Raw genomic sequence first — 24,220 nt, 5'->3', positions numbered from 1 at the left:
GCTCAGCTGTCACTCATCGTTATGCACTGGGGCATCTCCAAAATGATTTTTAGCTTCTTTTAAAAGTTAAAGTTGGAGTAAAAGTTAAAATACATTTTAAAGTTCTTGGTATGATTTTTCCACTAAAAGGGATGAAGCTTCAGAATGTTGGTTGTACTTTTAGGACTTGATGCAATATTAATTAGGGTATAGGGTGGACTTTTCCGTAAGGATACAGTGTGGAATGTACAGTATGCTTCACTTATAGATGGCATACCACTCCTAGTCCTTGCAGTTTTCAACTAAAATAGAAATCATCACCCTCCTTCCTGTACTGTACTATAACTATGAATAACTATGAATCTTCCTTCTCTCTTGCAGTGTGACAGTGAGAGTGACCAAGAAGACAAGGTAAAAACTTCATTTCATTTGAATTCCTACTACTTACTGTATCTTGCACTGGAGGAGGCGCCACAAAATGTGGATCATATCCATATGATATATTTTTTATCAGCGCGCTCGATAAGAATCAAATATTAGACTTAGTGAATATAATTAGACTTAAACACCCTGATAACTATGAGAAAGCCTTAATTAGCTCTGCACATTTAATTATAGATGAATTAATGATGGGCGAAGTCTAAATCAAACTGTTATGGATTTCCAGGGTTGAGATTCCATTTAATTGCGTATTCTGTGGCTTTAAGGGCTGGGAGGGAGTATTTGCTTTCACTGCTGTTCTTAAAAAAAATCTTTATATAAAACATAAATGTAAAAACCCTTCGTCTGAATTCCTGCCAGGCATACCAACCTACCATTTAATATGTACACTGTGCATTTGGATATGTACTGTTCAGCATATAATGTACCAGCCACAAAATCATATAGTAGATGCCTCTGAACCTATTGACACGGGAAAAAGCTTCAAGTAATTTAAGGAACATTCAAGTAAATAATGTAATTTTTCTTCAAACAAGTGATAATACATACAATAAAAGTTGATCTACATTGGAAGCAAGTCAGAATATAATACTAATCATATATTTGGTAAGTTATTCTGCTAATAATCCAATCCAGACCTCAATCAAGTATATTTTTATCAGCTTGCAAGCTGGTCTAAGAAGAGACTGACCTACTAGTCATCCATGTGTTCGACATATTCGCGACGTTTTCAATCATTGGCTGGACTTTAAGCCAATGGTCATACTTACCCATACTCTGAACGGGCGGTCTCGTCCCCCCAAGCTATGGTACTAGACACGCCTCTCGCCTCTATGCCTACTATACACGCCTGCCGTCGATTCAAATCGCCGTGACACAGAGTAATATATAGGACAAAATTTAAGTAAAGTACTTGAGTAAATGTACTTAGTTACTTTACACCTCTGCATACGAGCTGCATAGTGGTTCTGGCCTAGCAGTATTGCCAGATTCTGCGAGAGAAATAAGCAACAGGTCTAAGCCAATGGGGAGCCACTAGCTGTGTTGCCAGATTCTGCAAGACAAATCAGGAATCAGGTCTATGAAAACAAGTCGCGCATACACGGCAAGCACACACACGCACACGCACGCACACACACAGAGAGAGAGAGAGAGAGAAAAAAGAAAGCAAGCTGTTATACATGACTTCATGTCTTGTTTGACTCGATGTTTATGCAATGCACTATTCCTTTGTCCTACTGTATTTTTAAGTCTACGTGTTGTCTTTTTTAGGCGCTCACAATCTGGGAGCAGCCATTATACCCAACGACTTCTAACTAGAGATCCAAGATCCAGCCTAATGATTTAGTAATGCCATTTGCTTGTGGTGTTTAGACTGTGCAGCAAATTGAGTCATTACTCAGCGTTGTCGATTTAAATTGCTCCTGTCTCGGTGGCAATTCCTTTTGTTTCAGGGAGAGAGGGAGAAGAGAGAGCACGGTAAGCCGTAATCCCCCCAGCGACTGTATTAATTCGCCGCGGCTCACGTTACGCTGCTGATGAACAGCACTGACTACACCTTCCTGTCACTGATTAATTGTGTGTTAAAGTAACAGAGGAGTGAATTAGTAAATAGGGGACCCTTATGACAGGGGCTGGCTCCCACGTTTTTCCTCTGTGTTAGGGAGTAATTGGAGCTCCCACTTAACAACTGTTACTACCCCCCACCCACACACACACACACACACACACACACACACCCACCCCGCCCTCGGTTCCAGTCACCTCTGCCACTATCAGTCCCTGCCAGGCGCTGCTGTGCCCCGCCACCAAACGCCATTTGCATTCTGCTGGATGATGCGTTCTACTTTAACACAACGCCGCGGCGCAGAGAGCAGAGGCGTTTTAACGGGTCAAATGGATTCAGACGCGGACAAACGTAGGCTTATTTAGTTTCCCTTCAAAAGCAAGGAAATGGAAAAAGTGTTCCCGGGAGAAATCACGTTCTGCCTGGTTGTAGAAAAGCCCTTTGCCGCTTTCGACTAGGAGCTGCTGGGCTCCTGATAAGAGACAGCAGCCCGTTCGCATCTCGCCGCATGCGTGTGTGAGAGTGTGTGCGCGCACGTGTATATCTTGTGCAAAACACACAATGCTGTCAGAGTGGTCCGTTCATTACACAGTGACCTGTAGGATGGGGCGTCTCTATCATGACATGTTAATGGTGTGCCGGGTGACAGGGAGGAGGCTGACCCGCTGCAGACACCTTATCGTGTTAGTATTATTAGCTCTATCTCTGCTGTCATTAGTATCTCTGCCCGGGCTTCATCGTCGAGATGCTTTCCTATACTGCTCGTCTCTCTCTGATGGAAACAAGCAGCGCTATCACATAACAGCTCATACATGCATACTAGTGACAAGGTGATATCTCCTATTAACATAGTAAGGTATTGGTTGACAAATGAATTGTTTTAATAATCTGTGTGTGGTCTGTGTGCACATGTGTGCATGGCCTTCTTGGGGCCGGACTTGGGGGACCAAAAGAGGACTGATTCAGCTGGCACTGGTATTCACATACCTGGTTCTTATAGGTGCTATTCTTCACAGTGCTACAGCTTTGTGTTCACTATTTTAATGGTCTAATCTAGGGCTGCATGAACGATCACTTTTATTTCAAACGTTTGCCTCGATTGTACAACAAAGTATAAACAAGCACGTGACGCAGTCATATTATACCAGGTTGCTTATTTCTCTCACTAAACATGGCAACGTTTTTAGATCCCATATGGTTGCTTAATTTCTCTCATTAAACATGGCAACGTTTTTAGATCCCATATTCTGAGAGAACATTGAGCAACAGCGCCACTTACCATTGAGTTACATACAGTGGCCGAACACAGTATTGTGGGTCGTCTTTAGATCCCATAATTCTGAGAGGACATTGAGCCCTCATTTGCTAAAGGACCAGCCAATGAGGAAAAAGTGCCGCAAAAGTCACGACTAGCGAGTGTAGATGTAGACCAGGTTTTGTAACCTGGTAAAAAAAAAATCGTGTCAATTCATTGAGTTAAAATAATACATATGTGTCAAAAAAAAACATGCTTCTCGATTATTCAATTATAAGTCGGTTATTGGTTGTAAATATAATAACTTTCGATATATTTTCGGATAATTGCCCAGCCCTAGATCTAATCCATTTTCATTATCCTGCACGTCAGCTCGCCTATTTTGTAATCCTGCACCAAGGGGCTTCTTGGATATGAAACCCAGGTACCATGTGATAGATGAATGGCATCACAATGGAAGCGAGAAAAAAAACAAAACAGCCAAGGAGCCAGAAATGTCCTCTCAAAGGTTTTGCTGGACATGATGAGGTCCAGTTCTGTTCGCTAGCCGTCAAGTAGTTTGGCCCCGGTTCCACTCGTGAAAGGCAGACAGTCAGCAAATGATGTTCTTTGCACTGTACTCTCCCCTCCCTTTCCCTCTCATGGAGGATCCAGATGAGGATCAGGTGGTTCTTTTTATTGGGTCTAGCAGGTAGGACCGGCCTGTTCATTCGGAGCAGCTTGAGTCCAATTACGATGCCGCTGTATTACTGGCAGGGAAGCTCACAGGAGAGAGAGGGTTCCATAGCCTACAGTGCCTTTGATGTGTGTCCGCCAAAGCCCCAATAACATTCCCCTGTTTCACGCTGTAGTTAACGCCAACAGGTTCTCCAACATCTGAGACCGTTTAACTCGTTAGGACCGGGAACGCACCTGTGTCATTTTTTGATTTCTTTGGCTATTGAAAAAATAGCAGATATACAAGCTTGTAGATCTGCTATTTTTTTTTCTCGTGAAATCGTGAAAATGTGCGCAAATCTTTGAATATATATACATTTTTAACTAAAATCTTTGCTTCTGGGGGGGGGCCCTGGAACAGCATATTTCGAGCTGGGGCCGGGGGGGGGGGGGGGGGGGTCCGCAGACAAATACATAATTTTGGGGGTCCTTCATATGAAAAAAGTTTGAGAACCACTGATATTATAGCAACATACGTTTTTTAGTTTTTTTTAACTGTTAGGATTTAGAATTGTTGAATCCCCTGAAGCAAAGATTTGAGTTACAAATGTTCGCTTTAAAAATATATATATTCAAAGATTTGCAAAAAAATCACGACTTTTCAAAAAAAATTAAGTTCATAGTGCGGCACCACAAGCTACAGTATGAGCTTGTATATCTGCTATTTTTGAATATCCAAAGACATCTAACCCCGGTCGTAATGGGTTAAAGGGGATGATGAGGGTAAAGTGAATGTGAAATGGCTGCAGGTTTTTTTTTTGCGCCAGCGTGCACATGTTTATGTATGGGCCAGTAATGTCTTTCAACTATTCGTAAAAAAAAAAACACTTTTTAGTCCCGGGAGAAAAATGAGATTGTGCATACAGTACAGTGCTCTTTTTCTTTGTTTTGTAACCTTCATTATGCCAAGCCTCTATGGCTTATCTTTCTCTCAAAATGTTTGCATTAAAATATCAATGCCATGAAAGTAATCTTTTAGATTAGAGCATTTTGAATGGATAAGTTAATACTTCCGTTCTGTGTCTCGTCATTGTGTGTGCAGTCTTTTGTAACCCAGCCTTTCTGTGCAGGCTTGCTAATGCTTAAGTGATTTTCCCCAGTAAGTGGCACCTTGAAGCCACTAGTCAAATCTTTTTATAAGAATATCGGCTGGCACTCAAGTGCTCTGTCAAGATTTTACTGCTCACCGATAGGACTACTTAGGCCATTTGTGAAGACAATGGCTCCTTGCTAAGTTGTAAAGGAGTTTTATCATTCCACAACTCGTTTATTTCTCTTGCCTTCTCCCCTTGCCCCTGAGCCTTTTTTATGTAGCCCACACCTTCCCTAAGTGTTATTTATTCTCTCTCTATCAGCGGCCACAAGCTGTAAATGCCATTTTGAAAATGCTTTGTGTTTTTTTTATTAATGGCTCTGCAAAGGAAGTGCTTGTAATTTGCTGCGCTGGGCTCTTATTGGAGACGAGGGATCTAAGTGGGTGCTTTAGAGCAGCCAAGAGAACCTGTTTGTCCTTGACATAAAATAAAGATCTGAACCGGTAATATATTTGCTGTTTCTCTTCCTTTATTGTTTCGCTGTGTTTGCCCTCAGGCAATTACAGCAAGAAGAAGAAGGAGCAGCCGTGTTTCTCAATCACTTGGCAGCACTGTACATAAAACCATTTTATATCCACCCCCACCCACACGCACACAACCCCCCCCCCCCCCCCCACCACCACCACAACCTCCTCCTCCTTTTCCGCCGCAGTGGGAAGGATGAGTAATAAAAAGGCGAGAGCAACTTGTCAGCGTTAAAAGATTATGTGTTTTGCCCCCTCCAAAGGAAGAGAGTGGTGTTTACAGGCGTGAGTGGGTGCTCGCTAGGCCGAGGCTGAGGCTGATTGCACCAGAGTACCCTGTCAGCCAGTGATTTGTCATGTACTTTATCATCCCTGTCACTCCACCCCCAGCCCGTTGTCATAGGTAACATACGAACCACACCCCCCCTCTGTGCTTTGTACCCGGGCCGGTGTAGGAAATTTGTATTTACTTTGGGGGGAATGTAATTTGTTCCTCATGGATAATATGACCCTTAGCGGAGCCGGATCATGGGTTAGTTGAAGTGATATTTTCCGGTAATGGTAGTCGTACATCACGGCTGTCAGGCCGGGTTAGGAGGCGAGCACATTACAGCTCCATTTTAGCACTGCAGGCATCTGGGATTATTTTCCATAACCAAGTATGACATGACCGCTCTGCGGAGTGCATTAAATTTTTACTAGCGCCCCCCCCCCCCTCCCTCTGGCAACTCCTGTCTCCCCCCCAGTCTGGGTCTCGGGGCTGCCATAGTGATGGATACCCCCAGAGTCCCAGTAGCCCTGGCCAAGGTTAGCCCCGTGTCACAGACCTACACTGCTCCCCTCCATCCCGCAGCCAGCAAATCCCCGCTCCCTTCTGAGGAGTTCACACACACACGCACGCACGCACGCACGCACGCACGCACGCACGCACGCACGCGGTTCACCACAGCAGTACCGTGTCCGCCCACTCCACTTTGCTCACCTCCACTGCTGCACAACACGCACGCACACGCACGCACGCACGCACACGCACGCACGCACGCACGCACGCACGCACGCACGCACGCACGCACGCACGCACGCGCGCGCACACACGCACACACACACACACACACACACACACACACACACACACACACACACACACACACACACACACACACACACACCGCAACACAACACACAAAGGCACAGAAAGAAAAGAAGGAAAGACAGACTGTCTTTCATTCCCATTTCAGCAAGAAGCCATGAACTGACTTGTTGTGGATGTAAGAACAACATGTATAAGAACTATTGATGTGGTTTGATGTTTGTCCCCCTTAAAGGAGTAGTTCACCCAAAATAATTCTTGTTTTCTATCAAGTACATACACACCCCATGAAGCCTTGAATTCATGGAGATGTTTTTGTTTTCGTTGCATTCCTCAGCCAATAATTTGATGATCGGCGGAAAGATGTCTGTCTCTGGTAGGAGACTCAGCAAGTCTCCTATACCGGAGACTCTGTCGGTCATCAAATTATTGACTCCATGAATTCAAGGCTTCATGGGGTGTGAAATTGAATTGAGTGAACTACTCTTTTAACCCATTCAATCCGGGAACGCATCTCTGTCCTTAAGATTTCTTTGGCTATTCAAAAATAGCAGATATACAAGCTCATAGCGTGGCACCGAGTAATAAAATAATGGTTAAAGTGGTTACACACAGATGTGTTCCCGGATTAAATGGATTAAGCAAGTTTCACCCACGAATCAGAGAATTGCTAAAGATTAACTTCTGGCAGAAGGACAGACACTTAAGGCAATAATACCTCCACAGCCTTCCTTCCTTCGATCATGTTCATGAATAGAAATCCTCCACAGACGAGGTAGCATGCTATAAAAACAGCAGTGAAGGCAAACAGTTGCAGTCGGTGCTCTGGAGGAGCTTTTCCTTTTTTTTGTGTGTGTGTGTTTCCCCTCTCCTCGGCAGCAGCAAGGTCAGCAGCGTAAATGCCACCTCTTGCCATTGACAAATGGTCCTCCCCCCCTCCTCCTCCCCCGTCTGGTAATCAGTGGGGTCTCAGAGGTGGGCGAGCAGGCGGAGCTCATTAGGGTGAAGCCACAGATGAGAAATTAATGTGAGAGATCCCGGGGCCTAGCAGCAGAGAAGTGCACTGATGGGGGGCCCTGGGTGGGGTCGGGGGGAGGGGGGGGTGGATGGATGGACCCTGTCTGATGGATGACCAGGTCAGCACAGGCAACAGCACACTCCCCAGACAGGCTCCAAACAGCCTCTTCTACCCCACACCACCCCCACCCCCTGTAACCTCCCTCTCTTCCTATCTCTCCGCCTGCCCTGCCTGCCGTATACCTCCTCCTCCTCCTCTCATCCACACAGCAGCAGTGGTGGAAAGTAACTAAGTACATTTACTCAAGTACTTGTGAAGTAATTGTGAGGTACTAATACTTTGCTTGAGTATTACATTTTTTTGTATACTTTGTACTCCACTACATCACAGAAATATTGTAATTTTTTAGCTCACAACGCATCGCATCCCAACGCGTTGAGGTTGTAGATTTGCTATTTTCAAATCATTTTGAAACATTTGAGAACATTTACTTTGGCACTTTAAGTATTAGTATTTTGAGCTGTATTTTGAGTATTTCAAGCTCACAATGCGACGCGTTGTGAGCTTGTAGATCGCCTATTTTCACTACTTCTATGTAGAAGTAGTGAAAGAAGATATGTTTTCTTTTATTCATGGGAATTCTTCTATTATTTATGAAAGTTCAACTGTTTGACAATATTTACAAAAAATTTTAATGTAATTTCTATGTTGGAAACAAAAAAAGAAAAGGGGATATTTAATCGCTACCCATAGAAATGGGTCCACGACCCACAAATGGGTCCGCGACCCAGTGTTTGGGAAACACTGGTAATGCAGTAATGACACAGCTGAGCGGCGACAGTGCTATATACGCCACGAGAGAGAGAAGGTCAGAGGAGAGACATTTCACCCCTGACTGACACACTGGTAATTAAATGGAAGCAGCCTAATTGACACCAATTGTGCGTCCCTCTTTTCTTCTCCCGAAATGAGATGGTGACACAAGGTGAAAACGTCAGGCTGTCATTGCGTTTCATAGGTTATTTATATTGCCTCTCTGTGATATTGCCATGCCAACAGAAAACGTGTTACAAATTCAATAATCTTTCTCCCCCTGCTCCTGTGTAACACATACAGTATGGCTGGTTTGCTGCTATGCTGCATGCTAAAAATAAGCTTTGCACGTGTTATTCTGCCTTGTATTTAGATTGGTCAGTCTTATATTACATGATATTGTTGGTGAAATTACTATTTTAGATATCCTCACAAGTGGTGTAAAGTAACTAAGTACATTTACTCAAGCACTGTACTAATTTTGAGGTACTTTTACTTTACTAGAGTATTTCCAATTTTCAGTACTTTTACTTCTACTCCACTACATCTAAGATGCAAATATTGTACTTTTACTCCACTACAATTATTTGAAAACTTTAGTTACTAGTTACTTTTGATTTTACAAAACCGTTTCAGCCCTATATACATTTCAGCCATTTGAAAATAGCCGATCTATAAGCTCACAATGCGTCGCATCGCGACGCATTGTGAGCTTATAGATCTGCTATTTTCAAAAGATTTGTATACATTTTATTAATTTGAAAACTTGTGAAATGGGACATTCTGCATAATGAGTACTTTCTACTTTTGGTACTTTAAGTACATTTTGATACCAATACGTTTGTACTTTTACTCAAGTCAATTTTGAATTCCGGACTTTTACTTTAAATGGAGTATTTCTACATTGCAGTATTGATACTTTGACTTAAGTACAACATTGTAGTACTTTTCCCACCACTGATCATCACTGAGTGTTGCATATTGAACCCATTCATTTCCCCGTATCATTCTTTCCCCCTCAACATAATAACTACTTGACATCTTTAGCTATAGCTACCTAAGCTAACCAAACCAGGAAACGGATTCGGAAGTTTCTATGGAACATTGTTATTGCCGAAACCGTCTGTAAAGCCAGCGTTGGCGTGGGTGGTGCACTCAGTCCCATTATAGTGATTGTTATGGACCTGGAGCTGCTGTCTACTGTGGTTGTGCTGGCTGAGTGTCAGCAGCCCGCCTCTGGGGCTCTGACCCTTCCTCGCGGTCTCCTCTCCACTCACTGTGACCCATTTTACAATAGCGAGCCTTGTCCCCTGTGGTCCTCCACTCCACACCCCCCCCCCCCCCCCAGCCCGAGGTCCCTGTCATTGTCCCAGCAGGTCAATCCTCATTCTGTCACAGTGCATATCCCCCTCGCTAACGCTCAACACTTCAGATATGGACAATGATTAACATGCCAGAATTCTTGCCGTGCCGTCCGGCTCCCACAAGCATTGTATTATTGGACTGTTTTTCTTTTTTTCCATAATAATTATGGTAGCTGTGAGCACAACCTCAGACCTTTCAAAACTATAAGGGAAAAACTGCTGTTTATATGAGCTCATTATTAAGTTGGCTCATAAGAATGTTGCTAAAACCTATGTTTACTCTCCTCTGTTTGTGTTTGCTATAATTGCTGGAGGCCAACTTCTGAAGTTGTTATACTGTAGTTGCAAAACGTTGAAGCTCTTGATTGAAGGTATTGCTGATTTACCAAGTTGCAAACAAGCCTAATCCTTAAGCCAGTGAAGCGGTTTCTCTTGCATTTATTTATTTATTTACCGCGTTCAAGTGGCACTGGTATTACCTGTTTGACAAACTAAATTACTCTTTTGACAGCCCTTCAACCCTGAGATTTGTCATCAAAACCTCATGACTGTAATAGATTTGACTTCTGCCTTGCGACAGGATATTATACAAGCCCGCTGTGTTTTTCCTCTTGCCTCTAGAGTGCTCAAACCTCACCATTCATTTGTAGCCAACAATAAAAGGTAATAATGCAGACGTTTGAATAGTACAAGGTTGCCAAGTCCTTGAAATTGAAAGACGGGAGGAAAAAAAAGCCCAGGCTGCAGTGAATCATGTTTCGAAGGCAATGATTCAATTCCCAACGCAAGCTGAGAACACAAGCAGTGGAAAATAATTCAATCAGCAAACGAAAGCCATAAATGCACCGTTTGAATGAGATGTTCACTCCCGTGGAAAGAAAAAGCCATTTCCATCTTTTCTCCTGACCTGGAGAAGAAAAATGTCCCAGACAAATTGTGTACATATTTCATAGACGTTATGAGATTGGCCTCATGCAGAGAGGCTTTTGCTATGGAAACAAATCCCAAGCCAGACTAATATTCTGTACAATATGTGCCCTGGATAAGTATATAATCAGGCAGAGCTTTTTCCACTGCTTAAAATGTGCAGACGCAGCCAATGGTAAGAACCCCTTGATGAATATGATACAGACAACTCCTCTTGGTAACATGCATAAAGCACAGCATTGATTTTGTCCAGTTTTGTCAAACATTCTGACTACTGTTGAACTCAGAGTGTAAAAAATAGTCAACTGTACATAGCATTATACCGTACACCACCAAGTGCAGCTCATGTCAAAGTAAATGACAGTATTTCCTAATAAGAAATAACCCCCTGCCATAGCTATCTTTTCCCACACGGTGTCATTTGACAGCTTCAGTGGCAACAGGAACAACTCTGAGGCCAGACGAATAGAAGCAACCCGTTCTGGGGGTAGCATGTCTGTGCAACCTTCTGGGTCACGTTGGGTCCGGTTGGATCTGTGGCCGATCAAGAGTGAGCAGCGCCCCCAGCTCCTCAGGTGTCTGTCCTCATCTCTATTTATGAGGCGCTGTTGCCAGTTACCAGTCTTAAATAATGCATGCAGTCAGACCTCGGGTTCAAACCACTGTCTCTGGAAAGGGCTGCTCGCGAAAAAAGACAGTTGTTGTTATGCAGAAGCCTTTTTCCTGTGCCTATCTCCATCTCTCTCTCTCTCTCTCTCTCTCTCTCTCTCTCTCTCTCTCTCTCTCTCTCTCTCTGTTCATCCCTCTATCCACCCTCTGCCTGCAGAGTAGCGAGTTCTCCGACATGCCAAGGTTAAACTTTCTCACTGCGCTCGGCGGATGTCAGTCAAAGCCTGGCTCACCTACACATAAGCCCCCCCAGCGTACGGGCCAGTCACTTGCACACAAAACCTTCTGCCCCCTCATTGGCCTTTTGTCAAGCCAATGATTTCTGCAGGCAGGCTTGCTTCGGAATTGACTGGCTCCATGGCTTTCTCTTCCTTCCCTCTCAAGATCAACCTCGGCTCACCCACAGAAAACGGCTTTATCCTCTCTTTCTGAGGCAGTCTTTCTCATAGACTGTGTTGCAGAGCTGTGTGTGTGAGAGATGGTGAAGGCAAAGCCAGGTTTAAAACAATCTCTGAAGTATCGTGGTATTTAAATGAACGCACTAGTTCATGGATATTCTGAAGGTGACTCCATTACAGTAGAACTACTACACTAAACACTCCCTCCTTCTACAGAGCTATTGTGAACATTGTGTTAGTCTCCATTTTTCAATGTCAATTCTTACAAGCTAAGTTATTCACTTTCCAATTTAATTTCCCAACTTCATCATGTGGTTTACAACGATGTTCACATCTCAGTTGATAAGTCGACGGATCGTGTTACAGTATTATTGTCCTAGCTGTATTTTCTCAATAATGTGGTAAAAGCAATGTTACAGGCAGTGTTGCCAGATTCGGTGAGAGAAACAAGCGACCAGGTCTAGGAAAACCAGCCCAAAAGCAGCGGCTATGGGCCACATGAGTACTTTAACATGTACATCAGCTATTTGAAAATAGCAGATCTACAAGCTCACAACGCATCGCATCGCGACGCGTTGTGAGCTTGTAAATGGGCTATTTTCAAATAAAATCTTGCGGGGAAATTATAATAAGCAGACCTGGCAACCCTGGTTGCAGGTTTACCAAGTAAATAGGCTAATGTAATGTAATCCACTGACTATTAAATGACGACAGACTTTTGTCAAGAGCAGCCATGTGAGACGCATGTACGCGAGGCACAGTAGGACATAGCGTACAGTTTACAAGGAAATGGCTGCTGAAGAAAGCGATATGCCTAATCCTCTCCTCTGTAAGCCCGTGGGAGGGCCATCCATGGCCACCACGGCAGATGACGAAACCTAAATGAGGGGATCTCACAGCGGGGGGCCTGTCAGAACGACAACATTGTCCCTGCACGCGCGGCGGCGGATACAAGAAGTCTTAACGATGCCAGAGGCCCCTAGGAGTGGCTGCACCTTGTTGCCCCGACACCCAAACACACACATCTTTTTTTCCCCTGCAACCACCAGCACAGTGCTTGTTAGAGGCAGCTCTAATTAGGTGGCTGTGCGTGTTACGAGTAGCCCAGGTCACAGAGGCATGTCCAACCCCCTGTCCTGATTGCCCCTGGGGGATTTATTGACAAAGCACAAAGAGCATTGCATGTTGGGCTGTAATTATGTGTACAAGACACAGACGGCCCAGGGGAAATTAAATGAAATTCCCCAGCTTGATGGGTCCTCCACCCCCATGGGATCCTCTGCAGCTCTTATTAAGCTCAGCTCATTGTCTGCCTTTATGAGGCCACTGTGTTGAGCTAAGGCACCAGCTAAATGCTTTTAAGTGCCTCTCTGTGCACAGTGGCGACACATCAATGACTCATGATGGAAAATTGCCTGCTGATTGTGATCTGGGTTGAATAGAACATAAGCAATAAAGAACCAAATATATCCTGCTAATGCTGGCTAATGTTGTACACATAGATGGCGTGTGAAATGGAACACCTGCATGGAGTTTCGATGCGTAATCAGTTTCCTTGGCATCATGGCCGCCCGGTCCGTGCACATCTAAACACCTCTGCTCTAATTCCCCTGGCCCAGATACTGGACAGGAATTGATAGTCCCCTGCTCGTGCAAATGAAGTGATAAGAGGTCTCACCCAGATTACACAGGGTCTAAGTGGCGCTGAGGAAGCTTATGGAGATGAATGAATTCATGAGGCTGCCTGACAGTTTCTTAAGAAGCAATGTAATAAGGGATAAATCACACGGCTACCATTTTGCCTCTGAATGATTTCAAATTAAAGCTGAGGGAGATGGCAGACCTCCTGGGAGGTGACTGAACCTCAGCGTGGAGCAGTGGCTGACCCTTATGTATATTTCCCTATCATTAGGACATGCTAATGGTTCATGTAGAATGTGAAAGAAAAAAAAGCTGCATAAGCAGAAAATCCTCCATTCCTTTTGATTCATCTCAGCGGGACGTAAGCTGTCTTTGAATTGCCAGACTACGGAGGCAGGAACATCCCAGAAGTGTGCCTGCTGATCAGTCTTGCTACCATTAATAATTCACTGTATTACGTTGTATGGCAGGGAGACTTCCGAGGGCTGTTCTTGGAGTCTGGAGTCTGGAGTCTAAAAGCTTCACCTTCATTTTATACAGATAATTATGGAGACATGGATATGAGCTGAGATAGTCCAATGAGAGTGCACAGGGGACTATCACACGGGTACACATGATCAAACCTGCTCACCTCATGCTGGCTAACAGTGAGTCACGTCATGTATTGATACAGTATATGACATCTTACATGGCAGTGATAAACCAAGCTCACATTTAGAGCAAAATGTCCTCTTACTCTGTGCACTCCGTAGACCTACGTCGTCCGCTGTGTGCATTGTGTGATTACGGTCTATTGATTATTAATATGAAAAGCTCTCCGGGCAAATGGCAAAGCCTCTGACAAACACGGGTCTTTATTACACTAGGATTGTGCATGAAAATGTCAAGTTACCTCATTGATATGACCTGCTTCACAACGGCACATTGCTTTCTGGTCAATTAAGCTTGGGCAGAGGGAGTGCTCTATCAACCCATTCCAAGCAGTCCCATGCCCTGCAGCTACGCAGCCAGCTTAGCTAGATAGCTAGAATGGTAGGGCACGCACGCACCCTGAGACTGCAACAAGCAACATTCAATAAATAATTGGCAGAAGATGCAGATGTGTGCTGGCTGCCGCTTCCTCAAGGCCGGGTGGAAAATAATCAGATGTGTTTTGAATGGCAAGTGGAGGTGAGTCATGCTGGCAGCACAGCCTTAATGGTATTTCTGTTTGGCAACATAACAATACCAGGAGAAGAAGACAGACAGAATGTCAGCGCACACGCTAATGTGAGGATGGCATTTGGTCTTAGCCTTTACACAGAACATCGACTGGTGTTATGTGATTTAGTATCTGCAGATACCACTGTCATGATGTGTATCAGTGCCAGGCACGCCGTTCATCTTCGCCTCACTCCTCCGTCTATCCTCCCTTTTTCCTAAATCCTCACCCTCGTCCCGAATAGAAAAAAAGTGCACACACACACATAATATCAACACGCATGCGCACACGCAATTCTAGATAACAAAGCAGAAAGACGTGTGCCCTTTGGGTGGTGAGATAGCTCATTACCTATGAGCGACCTTCCATCTGCACTCATGGTTGCTCTGGGAGCCATTATGATTATGATGGAAATCTCACAAGCCATTACTGGGAGGCGGCAGAGGGCTCACTGCAGACACACTAATGGACTCATTTGTAATTGGGAGAGAGGGAAATGACTCCGCGAGCTAGCTGCAGCTTTGTTTGATGGAGTATGGAAGAGTGCATGCTAGATTTGACAAATGAAATGCGGGGTTGTTGTCTTTGTGAGCCAAACGTGCGCCGTCCTTCTTAACCCCAAGCACGGAAGCAAGCAATCGGGGAGCGACTAACCTTGAAGAGCGCGCCCATATTAGCTGGGGAGGTCTGGGATCAGAGCAGGGGTGTGGATGTGCCCTTGAGGGCCATACAACACGCAGGGACAGTTGACAGGTACTGATGGTGATGAAATCGACTGGGTGGTGAAGGATGGGGGAGGTTTCACCTCCTAAATCTTAGGATTAAGGTGACACTTGCGGTGTGAGAGAAGCCCTACAGTAGCGGAGCATTACAGCAGGTCATTCAGTCATCATTAAGGGACAGGAGCAAGTGGCGGTCTCAAAAATAGGTTAGTGTAACAGCTTTGTGGGTCTTTTTTTGTGTTGGTTTTGCTTGCTTGTTGACTCAGAGTCTGGGACTAAACATCAGATCTGTATTGATCCACTTGCTTACAGACACCCTGTGGAATATTTTTCACTCCATGTTTTTATTTTATTTTATTTTTCCCCCCTTGCTGCCAACATCTGGGAAGTAAACTGTTGTGGCTCATTTCGGATTTCTAATTATTTTTAATTGACTAATCTTCCTTGTTTTCTGTTTCCATGTTCCCCACAGCCTTGCTGTGTGCTGTGATTGTTGATGTAATCATGGGCAAATCCCAGGATGATTTTGAATAACCCTCATGCATCAGTGTAGTAAAAATGCAATAACATGCCCTATGCGAAACTGTTACAAAAACGACTTTAAGTTTCGGTCCATTACAGGAGCAAGCATCACCTGTCATAAACACTTATCTTACACACGTGTTGCCCAAGACCTCAACATGCATTATGGCAAGCATGTAGGATTCTGCGTACTGTGTCAGACTTTGTAGTGCATTCATGCTCACAAAATCAGTAGGATATTTAAATGCATGTTTATCCAAGGTGGCCCCCCATCATGAACCCATATATAGAAAAATAGAGAAATATAGAGAACGGGAGAGAGAGGATAGCAAGAGAACATGCATGAGGGAGGGAGGGGGCTAATAAGATAGCTCTGACCTGGGTGATTTATAGATTCATTTGTGTGCTTGTTTAGAAACCTGATCTGCATTATTCATGCACACAGAGGAGCAGCGGTGAGGACATTAGCTGGTTAACCTCTGCACAGGTTAGGCCACATTATTTTAATGGCCATGGTGAGGGCAGGCCTCTCTGCACTGTCAGAGAGAGAGAGAGAGAGAGGGATGGGATGAAACGAGAGAACACAGCTCATTTAGTCCAACCAAAGAGCCATCGTCAATATACAGAGAACAGGTGTGGCTGGAGCATTATTATTCAATTAGGTCTGTTAACGGTAAACAATGCACAGCGCTTTAATGCTCACAAGAGGAGGATAATTGGTAACCGAATGCCCAGCGATGTTTGTCTGCCACGCGTTGTATTATTTATTTGTTGCGCGGCAGCTGTCGTGTGCTGATGCGAGTGCGGCATATCGTGTTTTCCGGGCATGTAATTACTATTCATCTCTTTAATGATCATGCCTCATAGCCATAAAAGCAACCGCACCGGCTCCAACTCTGTAGTTCAGCCGCGTTCATCATCAGCCGCGTGGACTGACATGGCAGTTATTAGTGCCGCATCAATCTCTTTTTTATGAAACTGCCACAGGACAAAAACCTTGAGTGTAGTGCACATCGCATCCATTTAATTCAGATGTTATGTCTGGTTTAATGTCCCGCCTAATACGTTTTTTAGGCTCAATGTCTTTTATGTAGAATGGGATTTCATTTGTTGTACAAACGCGGAGCAACCGGGTTTGTCTCGCACACACACACACACACACACACACACACACACACACACACACACACACACACACACACACACACACACACACACACACAGAGAGAGAGACTCTTAAAGGAGAAGAAGATGTGATAATGTTACCTCCATCTTCCTATTCAGGATGATGCACCTCTTTTCTCTTCCTCGGTTCTCTACCCTTTCCTGTTTCCCCCCAACGCCCCCCCCCCCCCCCCTCCCCTCCCTTCTCTCTCTCTCTCTCTCTCTCTCTCTCTCTCTCTCTCTCTCTCTCTCTCTCTCTCTCTCTCTCTCTCTCTCTCTCTCTCTGGGGAGTGTGCCATCATGCATAAAGAGAGACAGGCAGCAGCATATGTCTGCCGCTCTGTGGATGCGGCTCTGACAGGCCAGGCCTTATCGTCTACGCAGCCCCTTCACTACAAGCGTGATTACGGCTGACAGCTCCGACTGCTGATAAAAGTGGGAACATTAAAGAAAACAGAGGCGCCCGCCCGGGCTCGCAGATGCGTTTCCAATGTTTCTTCTCATCACTCCCTATAACCACCACCACCACCACCCCCACCTCACCCGACCGGCACCTTCTACTTCCTTGTCTTTACAAGCCCCCCCTCTCCCCCCCCCCCACCCCATGGCAGGGTGTCAGAGCTGTCGAGAGCAGAGGGAAGTGACATCACAGGATTTTTGCCAGGCAGTCTCGAAGGCTCGTCATGTCAGTAGCAGCCTGTCTTGTGTCAGCCCCCCCCCCCCCCCACCCCCACCAAGGCAAGCTGTGATCCAGTTCTCGTCTCCGCACATCCAAGACTTTTCTCGGGGGCGGGGGTTGAAGGGGGCCACGGGTAGAAGAGGAAAAAAATTAGCAGAATGTTTTTCCATCTTGTTAACTGACAGCTTCGTTTGTTAGAGCGCCGTCCCAGAAAGTGGAGTCGGTGGAACGATTTCAGATTGGCAGAGAGGAAGAATTGGCAAGAGGAAGTGTGTGTGAATTATTGAGTTTGGATTAGGTGTCTGCGCTACCGCTTTCGTTCCTTTTTTTCCCCTTTTTTTCGCGTAGGCCGCCAGGAATCCTCTGAGGTGTCGTAGAAGAAGAAACATGGAGGAGTGCTTGATTAAAAAAGACGACGGTGAGATTGTGGGATATCATTTGCTTCAGGTTGCCAGTAATGTTAGTGCGTGCGTGCGTGCGTGCGTGCGATCATTGAAAGCCTTCATTCGAGGGAATGCACAGTAAAATCCTCAGTTTTAATTTACCTCTGAGTGGACCCACAGGCATCCCTCATTCCCATCTAGTCCTGCTTTCCTGTCCGCCAGAGTTTGATGCTCCCTCTTGGAATCATGGAAAATCTGCTGCATCTCCTGGGTAAATCTCCGTCTCACAGATCTGGCCCTGTGTCAACTCATTTGGATGGAGAGAGGGGGACCGCCTCGGCAAAGAATGCGTTTGATTCTCTTTTCATTTATTTGAACTGATCTACTGTGATTAAGAGCTCCGTGTCTCATTATTCTCTTTTGGAGAGAAGCGCGGGGCGCTGCCTTTTGCCAAAATATTTGAATGATTAGGGCCCAGGCACAGGCCGCGCCAGAGCGACGGGAAGCATTCACTCTCCTTATTAGATTCACTTAAATGCTGTTGTAAATCATCGCTGCCAGGGCTGCCAGGCACAGACTTTGGGGCCCAGGCTGTGTTTCTAGAAGCTTCCACTGCCCATGCCAAGGCACAGCGTTAGAGCCACAAGACTGACAAGAGCCAGATAAGAAGGCTGTTCTATACTCTACGGTGCTGTTTGTTTTAGCTCTGCCTCTTAACATTGTAAAATTGTTTGTTTGAGCAGTTTTGGATTGCGTGCCCCTGATGAATATGTGATGGATCGTGCAGCTTTGAGACATCGGTGCAGATTCAGAAAGCTGATCCTGTTGAACTGAGGTTGAAACCGGCAGAGAGCAGCTGGGGATGATTTGCTGTGTCCCAAGTTGTTATTTCTTAAGACATGAGTAATAATGACTTCAATGTCAAGGCATGAGAACCCTTATTAATACCAGGAACGCCATAACAGTTGTTTAGCCGATCCTGATATGACATTGAGGAAACCATAGAAGTGTTTAAGCATGGCACATCATCACCCGTGTGTAACTGTCACCCAGAAACACAATGAATGCCATTTGCCAAGGAGTTGAGTAGCCTGAATATTTCTTTATTGTTCTGTCAAATTCTAAATTGTAGGGTGAGGAACAAATGCGGGGGTTGGACATGGGTTGCCAAGCATGATCGGAAAAATAGCAGCTTTGGTCTTTCAAAATACCCCAGGACACTCAATCAGGCCATTCATTTTTTGGCCCATTGTCATGGGAGCAAATGCAGAAAATCAGAACACATTGTTCAACGAGTACAGAACCGGGGGGGGTGTGGGGGGCTTGGAGCCAATGAGCTCCCCTGCTTTACACTTCCCCGCTTGGTGACTCTACGTACCAACATCATTTCAGTCAGTGCCGTTTGTGACAATGCCATCTGTAATAATATGTACTTTTGGGGGTGGGGCGGGGTGCCCTGTCACATGCCTTTCTTCCATGGTAAAGGTCAGTGGGGGGTTGTGGTAGCAGGGTGCGTAGTTGTGCAGGTTCCTTGGCTGGCCTATAAACACTTAACCAGTGGCTTTGGCTCCTGCATAGCTTACGCCCTTAAACAAACGCTACGGCAAAAGGACCTGAAGAAGATGGATGAGCACCATGAGGCGTGACCGGGGCGGAGAGAATCGGGGTGGGGACGGGGGAGGGAAGAGGGCAGGCAATTTAACAGGGGCTGTGACGCAGTGGGCGGATGGGCGGGTGGGTGGGTTGTGGGGTGGAGATGTATGGCTTCCAGCCAGCAGAGCAGGGGAAAACAGTGGTCCAGACTAATGATCCGCACCATGATCGTTATGGCCCCCACAGAAAGGATTGGCACAAGGTGCAGTCCCCTGGAAATCAATTCCCCAGGAAACGCATGAGTACTGGCTGTAAATCATGGAAGTATGGAAGGAAGCACCAAGGTGAGGGAGGGGGGGGGGTGCTGGAGATGAAAGAGGGAAGGTGGCAGTGGAAGACGGAGGGCAGGAGAGCCTCGGAGAGAGTGGGTACGAACAGCGTGAGAAGGGAATACTCTTTCGATCATGAGCCCTGAAGGCAAATCTGCTTGTGAACCACCCCCACCCCGCCCCGCCTTATGAAAGCAAACCAATGATATGGCTCTTCCAGCCCTCTCTCTCCCCTCAGCCGCCTCCTTGCTGGAGGGCTCCATCGGAGGTAGAGCCGAGGGTTTGGGAAAAATGTTCTCAAATTGATTTATATCTCCGGGCAGAAACACATCAATCCTAATACGAAACTAATGAAATAGCTGTGTTGAGAGTCGAGGTATAGGGTGTGTGCTTGTGTGCTGTGCGTGTGTGTGTGCGTGTGTGTGCGTGTGTGTGTGTGTGTGTGTGTGTGTGTGTGTGTGTGTGTGTGTGTGTGTGTGTGTGTGTGTGTCTGTGTGTGTGTGTGTGTGTGTGTGTGTGTGTGTGTGTGTGTGTGTGTGTGTGTGTGTGTGTGTGTGCATGTGTGTGTGGTGGGGGTTATAAGTCACTTTAGAAACATATCATGATAAAGAAGGCATTGATCAAGGAGAGTCCAATGATGACAAATGCTCCAGCGCTCCAGGAAAACAGGCTAAGCAACAGTGCAGCGTTCCTCAGATGCTATCAGGCTAGCACAGGACTCAGCTACCATAAATAAGACCATTATCTCTCAGGGGATCGGCTTGCTGTGTAGGCGTCCAGTGTAGCGCTATGTGGGACATTTTGATTTCCACATTATCGTCTGGTAACACTTGTAGATTAAGAGAGCAACATGATTATGTTAACGCCAACATGGGTTAAGATTTACAAAAATAAAGTGAATAAAAAAACTGAAATACCTGTGTGTGTGTGTGTGTGTGTGTGTGTGTGTGTGTGTGTGTGTGTGTGTGTGTGTGTGTGTGTCTGTACAGTATTTATTCCACAGAGACTTAATGATTAATGGAATTAAATTGATGGATGCATTTAACTCCTGTGTGTCTGCTGCCACTATGATATAGGTGGTATTCTTGTAGCAATAATAAATGGAACCAGTCCACCCCCCTTTTGCTATATCCTTTCCCTCTCCCACTGTCCTCACTTCATTATGCAGGCAGCCTGACGCTATCTGACAGAATGTGCTATCTGCAACCCCCAGCTGCAGTCCCCCCTCTCTATATCGTCGCATCGCTGGCAGCTTAACCCCACCGCTGTCTGCCACAGGGAGGCAGGGAGGAAATGATGATGCCGCTATCTGAGGAAGGAGAGAGAGAGAGAGAGAGAGAGCAAGGGAGAAAGAGGCAGAGCACCTCTATAGTTGTTTGTCAGGGTCTTGGCACAGCTGCCGTGCAGTAGGTAAACATATGGGTCATGTGCGGACATCTAAGTAACTAGATAAACACAATGGCTAGTTCTAAGCTGTTGGTAGCGCCTGTGAGCAATGTAAAGTTGTTCATTATTGCCAATTTACAATCAGTTGACAGTCTCTACAAACAGATGATCGTGGAAAAGTTGACACAGCAAGCTAACGTTATGACACTGTAGGAAAGACAACAGAATATGTGGTTTGAATGTGAGCTGGGGGATAAGTTGCATTTTCGTGTTTCCCAGTTTTCTCTGTACTGTATATAACTCTCACAGTGCAGTTTAGGATTTGACTGTCTGCTTGAAAGACCAACATATGATTTGAAAACCGCAGTGTGAATTTCAAGTGAAGATCCAAGAGGATTGTTACAGTTAATGAGAATGAGGACGAATCCACCCTCGCATTGCCTCTATGCCATGGAGAGATTGTTGGCATAGTGGCCATCCAAGGCACACCCGAGCGTGTGTAGGATCTGGCTCCACCAAGCAGCGTTATTGTCCTCTTTATAAAACACATGCTCCTAGACACACAGTGCCCAAGATCACTCTCTAGAGAGCTGTAAATGAGCTTAACCAAGAAACAAACAAATGGCTTTAAGGGCGCAGCTTCAGAAAGCCGTAGCTCCGGAAAGCACTGCGGCGGAGAGCTAATTTGTAGGTTAACTTTGCAGTGAGCTTATTTATCTGGGTTAAGCTCTCGTAGATAATTACGAGTGCATGTGTCGACTAGAGGACAGTGTCAACAAAGCCCTTGCTGATGTCTGGCAGCTGCAGTGTCTGCTGGTTCTGTTTGCTTGAGTCACAGGAGCATATTCTCACTGTTGACAGAGTCTCCTGATATAAAATGTATTTCACCATTTCACCGTTTCATGACGATTGTTGCACGACATTGTAGTATTAGTATTTGTATTAGTATTTAAATAGACGAGCAACGTTGATATAATTGTGATAGCACATATACATAGTGCATACCACATGGGCTCTAATGCCTAGCAAGTTCCAGGTTTGTTTCCCGGCTGGCTGGACCATTTGCTGCATACTATATCCCTCCCCTCCTCTCTCTCTCTCTCTCTCTCTCTCTCTCTCTCTCTCTCTCTCTGTGTTTCCTGTCTCTCTCCTCCGAACCTGTCAAATAAACTCTCAGAAAAGCCTCCCAAAATAAGAAAATAAGGGAATAATAATAGATGATCATCTTTAAGATGGCATGTCCTCATGCTTTCGGTGCTATACAAATGAGCATTTAGAGTTTCTGATGTTTTCTACATATATAACTATACCGTGAAATCACTCACATGTTTGCAAGCGCTAACAATGCGCAACGCTGAATGGACAGCATTACCCTGGGTGGCGTATTTGGTGGATTGTAGCATAATGAGGGTGGTCTGAGATTTGCGACTGACAGGCCCTCATTCCCTGGACTTGGCTCTGGACTGTCTCTCTCGGCGCTCATAACTGTCAGGTGTTGGGAGCCAGACTGCCGTTGATGTGGGCTTTTTTTTTTTTTCTCCTGCCATGCTGTCTGCTTTTGATTCCAACTCCCAGAGGTGTTTACAAAAGCAGCTCGATTGTTAGTGACAATCAGCCACTCTGGCCCTTTTGAGCAGAAGGTTTGATTTAATCGCCAGGCTGTCATTTATTATTCTGCAGCGGCGGCCGCCCCTTGCGAGGCCCGGGCCTGATCAAGCACCTCAGAACCGCCTCGAGATCTCTCTTGCCCCCCCCCCCCCCCACGTTATGTCTAAATCCTCAATACAAATCACAGTGTTTCTGCTCTCCCAGTGGGGCCTATTACTGCCTGTGGGGCATTAAAGATCATTAATAGTGCTGTCAGAGAAAGAGAGGGAGCGAGGTAGGGGGGGGGGGCAGTAGCAGTGAGTTGCTTAGCTGCTCATAAATGGGAAATTAATACGTCTGCTTCATTAATGCTGCCTCGCGTGTTTGATGTTTGTTAGCTGGCAACTTTAATGATGTAGGTCTGAGCCGACGGGGTGCTTCACTAAATTTGATTCCTCCAATTAAGTAGTCGGGGTTCTTTTCTTTTGGGAGAAAAAAATACTGCATACTGTAATTATGGACTCCAAACCCTCGGTTTTGTGCCCCCTGCTCTTTTTTTTTCTCCCTTCTCCTCCTCTCTCCTGTTTTTCTCACTCCTCTTATGTCAGTGGCTGAATGCGATAACACGTTCATCTGCATTATGGCCTTCGCCAAGTTGTTTATCGTTCACTAATCAAGGAGAAATATTTTAATCAACGCCTGTAACTGTCTTAATCATTAGCATTAGCAAACCATGTATGTTAATTGCTATAGAGTGCAAGGTGATGATAGTCAATCGCAAGTGCAAATGATGAAATTATCCCTATCAAGGTTCTAGTCGTGAGCAAATGGATCTTAATCATTGCCTTGGTTATGGAGCGTGAAAAAGGAACATGAAAGAGTTCTCCTGACAAGTTGATGTTTCTACGTTGCTCTTTACGAAAATAGCCGATGTACAAGCTGACAACATGCCCGAATGGCAACGTGATGTCAGCTTGTAGATCATCTATTTTCAGCACACGACACGTAAAACCTATAAATACGTATAGATTAAGCATAAGAGCTCAAGAAATTATGACGGATCATTCTTTCCGTCTTGACAGCTTACAGAGGATTTCCAAAGTAATGACATATTATAAATAACTATCATTTGTGGGTTAAACCAGTTCAGCTCACAGTCTGATGACAGTTTTATGTGTACATAAAACTGTAACACATAAAGACTTATATAATAAATG

The 24,220-nt window shown here is 45.2% G+C and overlaps 1 protein-coding gene across 4 annotated transcripts in view; it reads left to right on the top strand.

Moving 5' to 3' along the window:
• auts2a (activator of transcription and developmental regulator AUTS2 a) overlaps nucleotides 1-24,220 on the top strand; it is a gene marked incomplete at its 5' end in the record, with an annotated part of 367,489 nt that overhangs the window by 244,031 nt on the left and 99,238 nt on the right. For all 4 annotated transcript variants that reach the window (XM_084075031.1, XM_084075032.1, XM_084075030.1 and 1 more), the window contains one exon: nucleotides 361-390. In XM_084075031.1, the coding sequence (XP_083931157.1) occupies nucleotides 361-390 (30 nt within the window). The remainder of the gene's footprint in view (nucleotides 1-360; nucleotides 391-24,220) is intronic.

The sequence above is a fragment of the Gymnoscopelus microlampas genome (assembly GCF_963454915.1).
Source record: "Gymnoscopelus microlampas genome assembly, chromosome: 12".
Taxonomy (NCBI): Eukaryota; Metazoa; Chordata; class Actinopteri; order Myctophiformes; family Myctophidae; genus Gymnoscopelus; species Gymnoscopelus microlampas.
The sequence above is the reverse complement of the archived record's forward strand: the minus strand, read 5'-3'. Positions and strand labels throughout refer to the sequence as shown.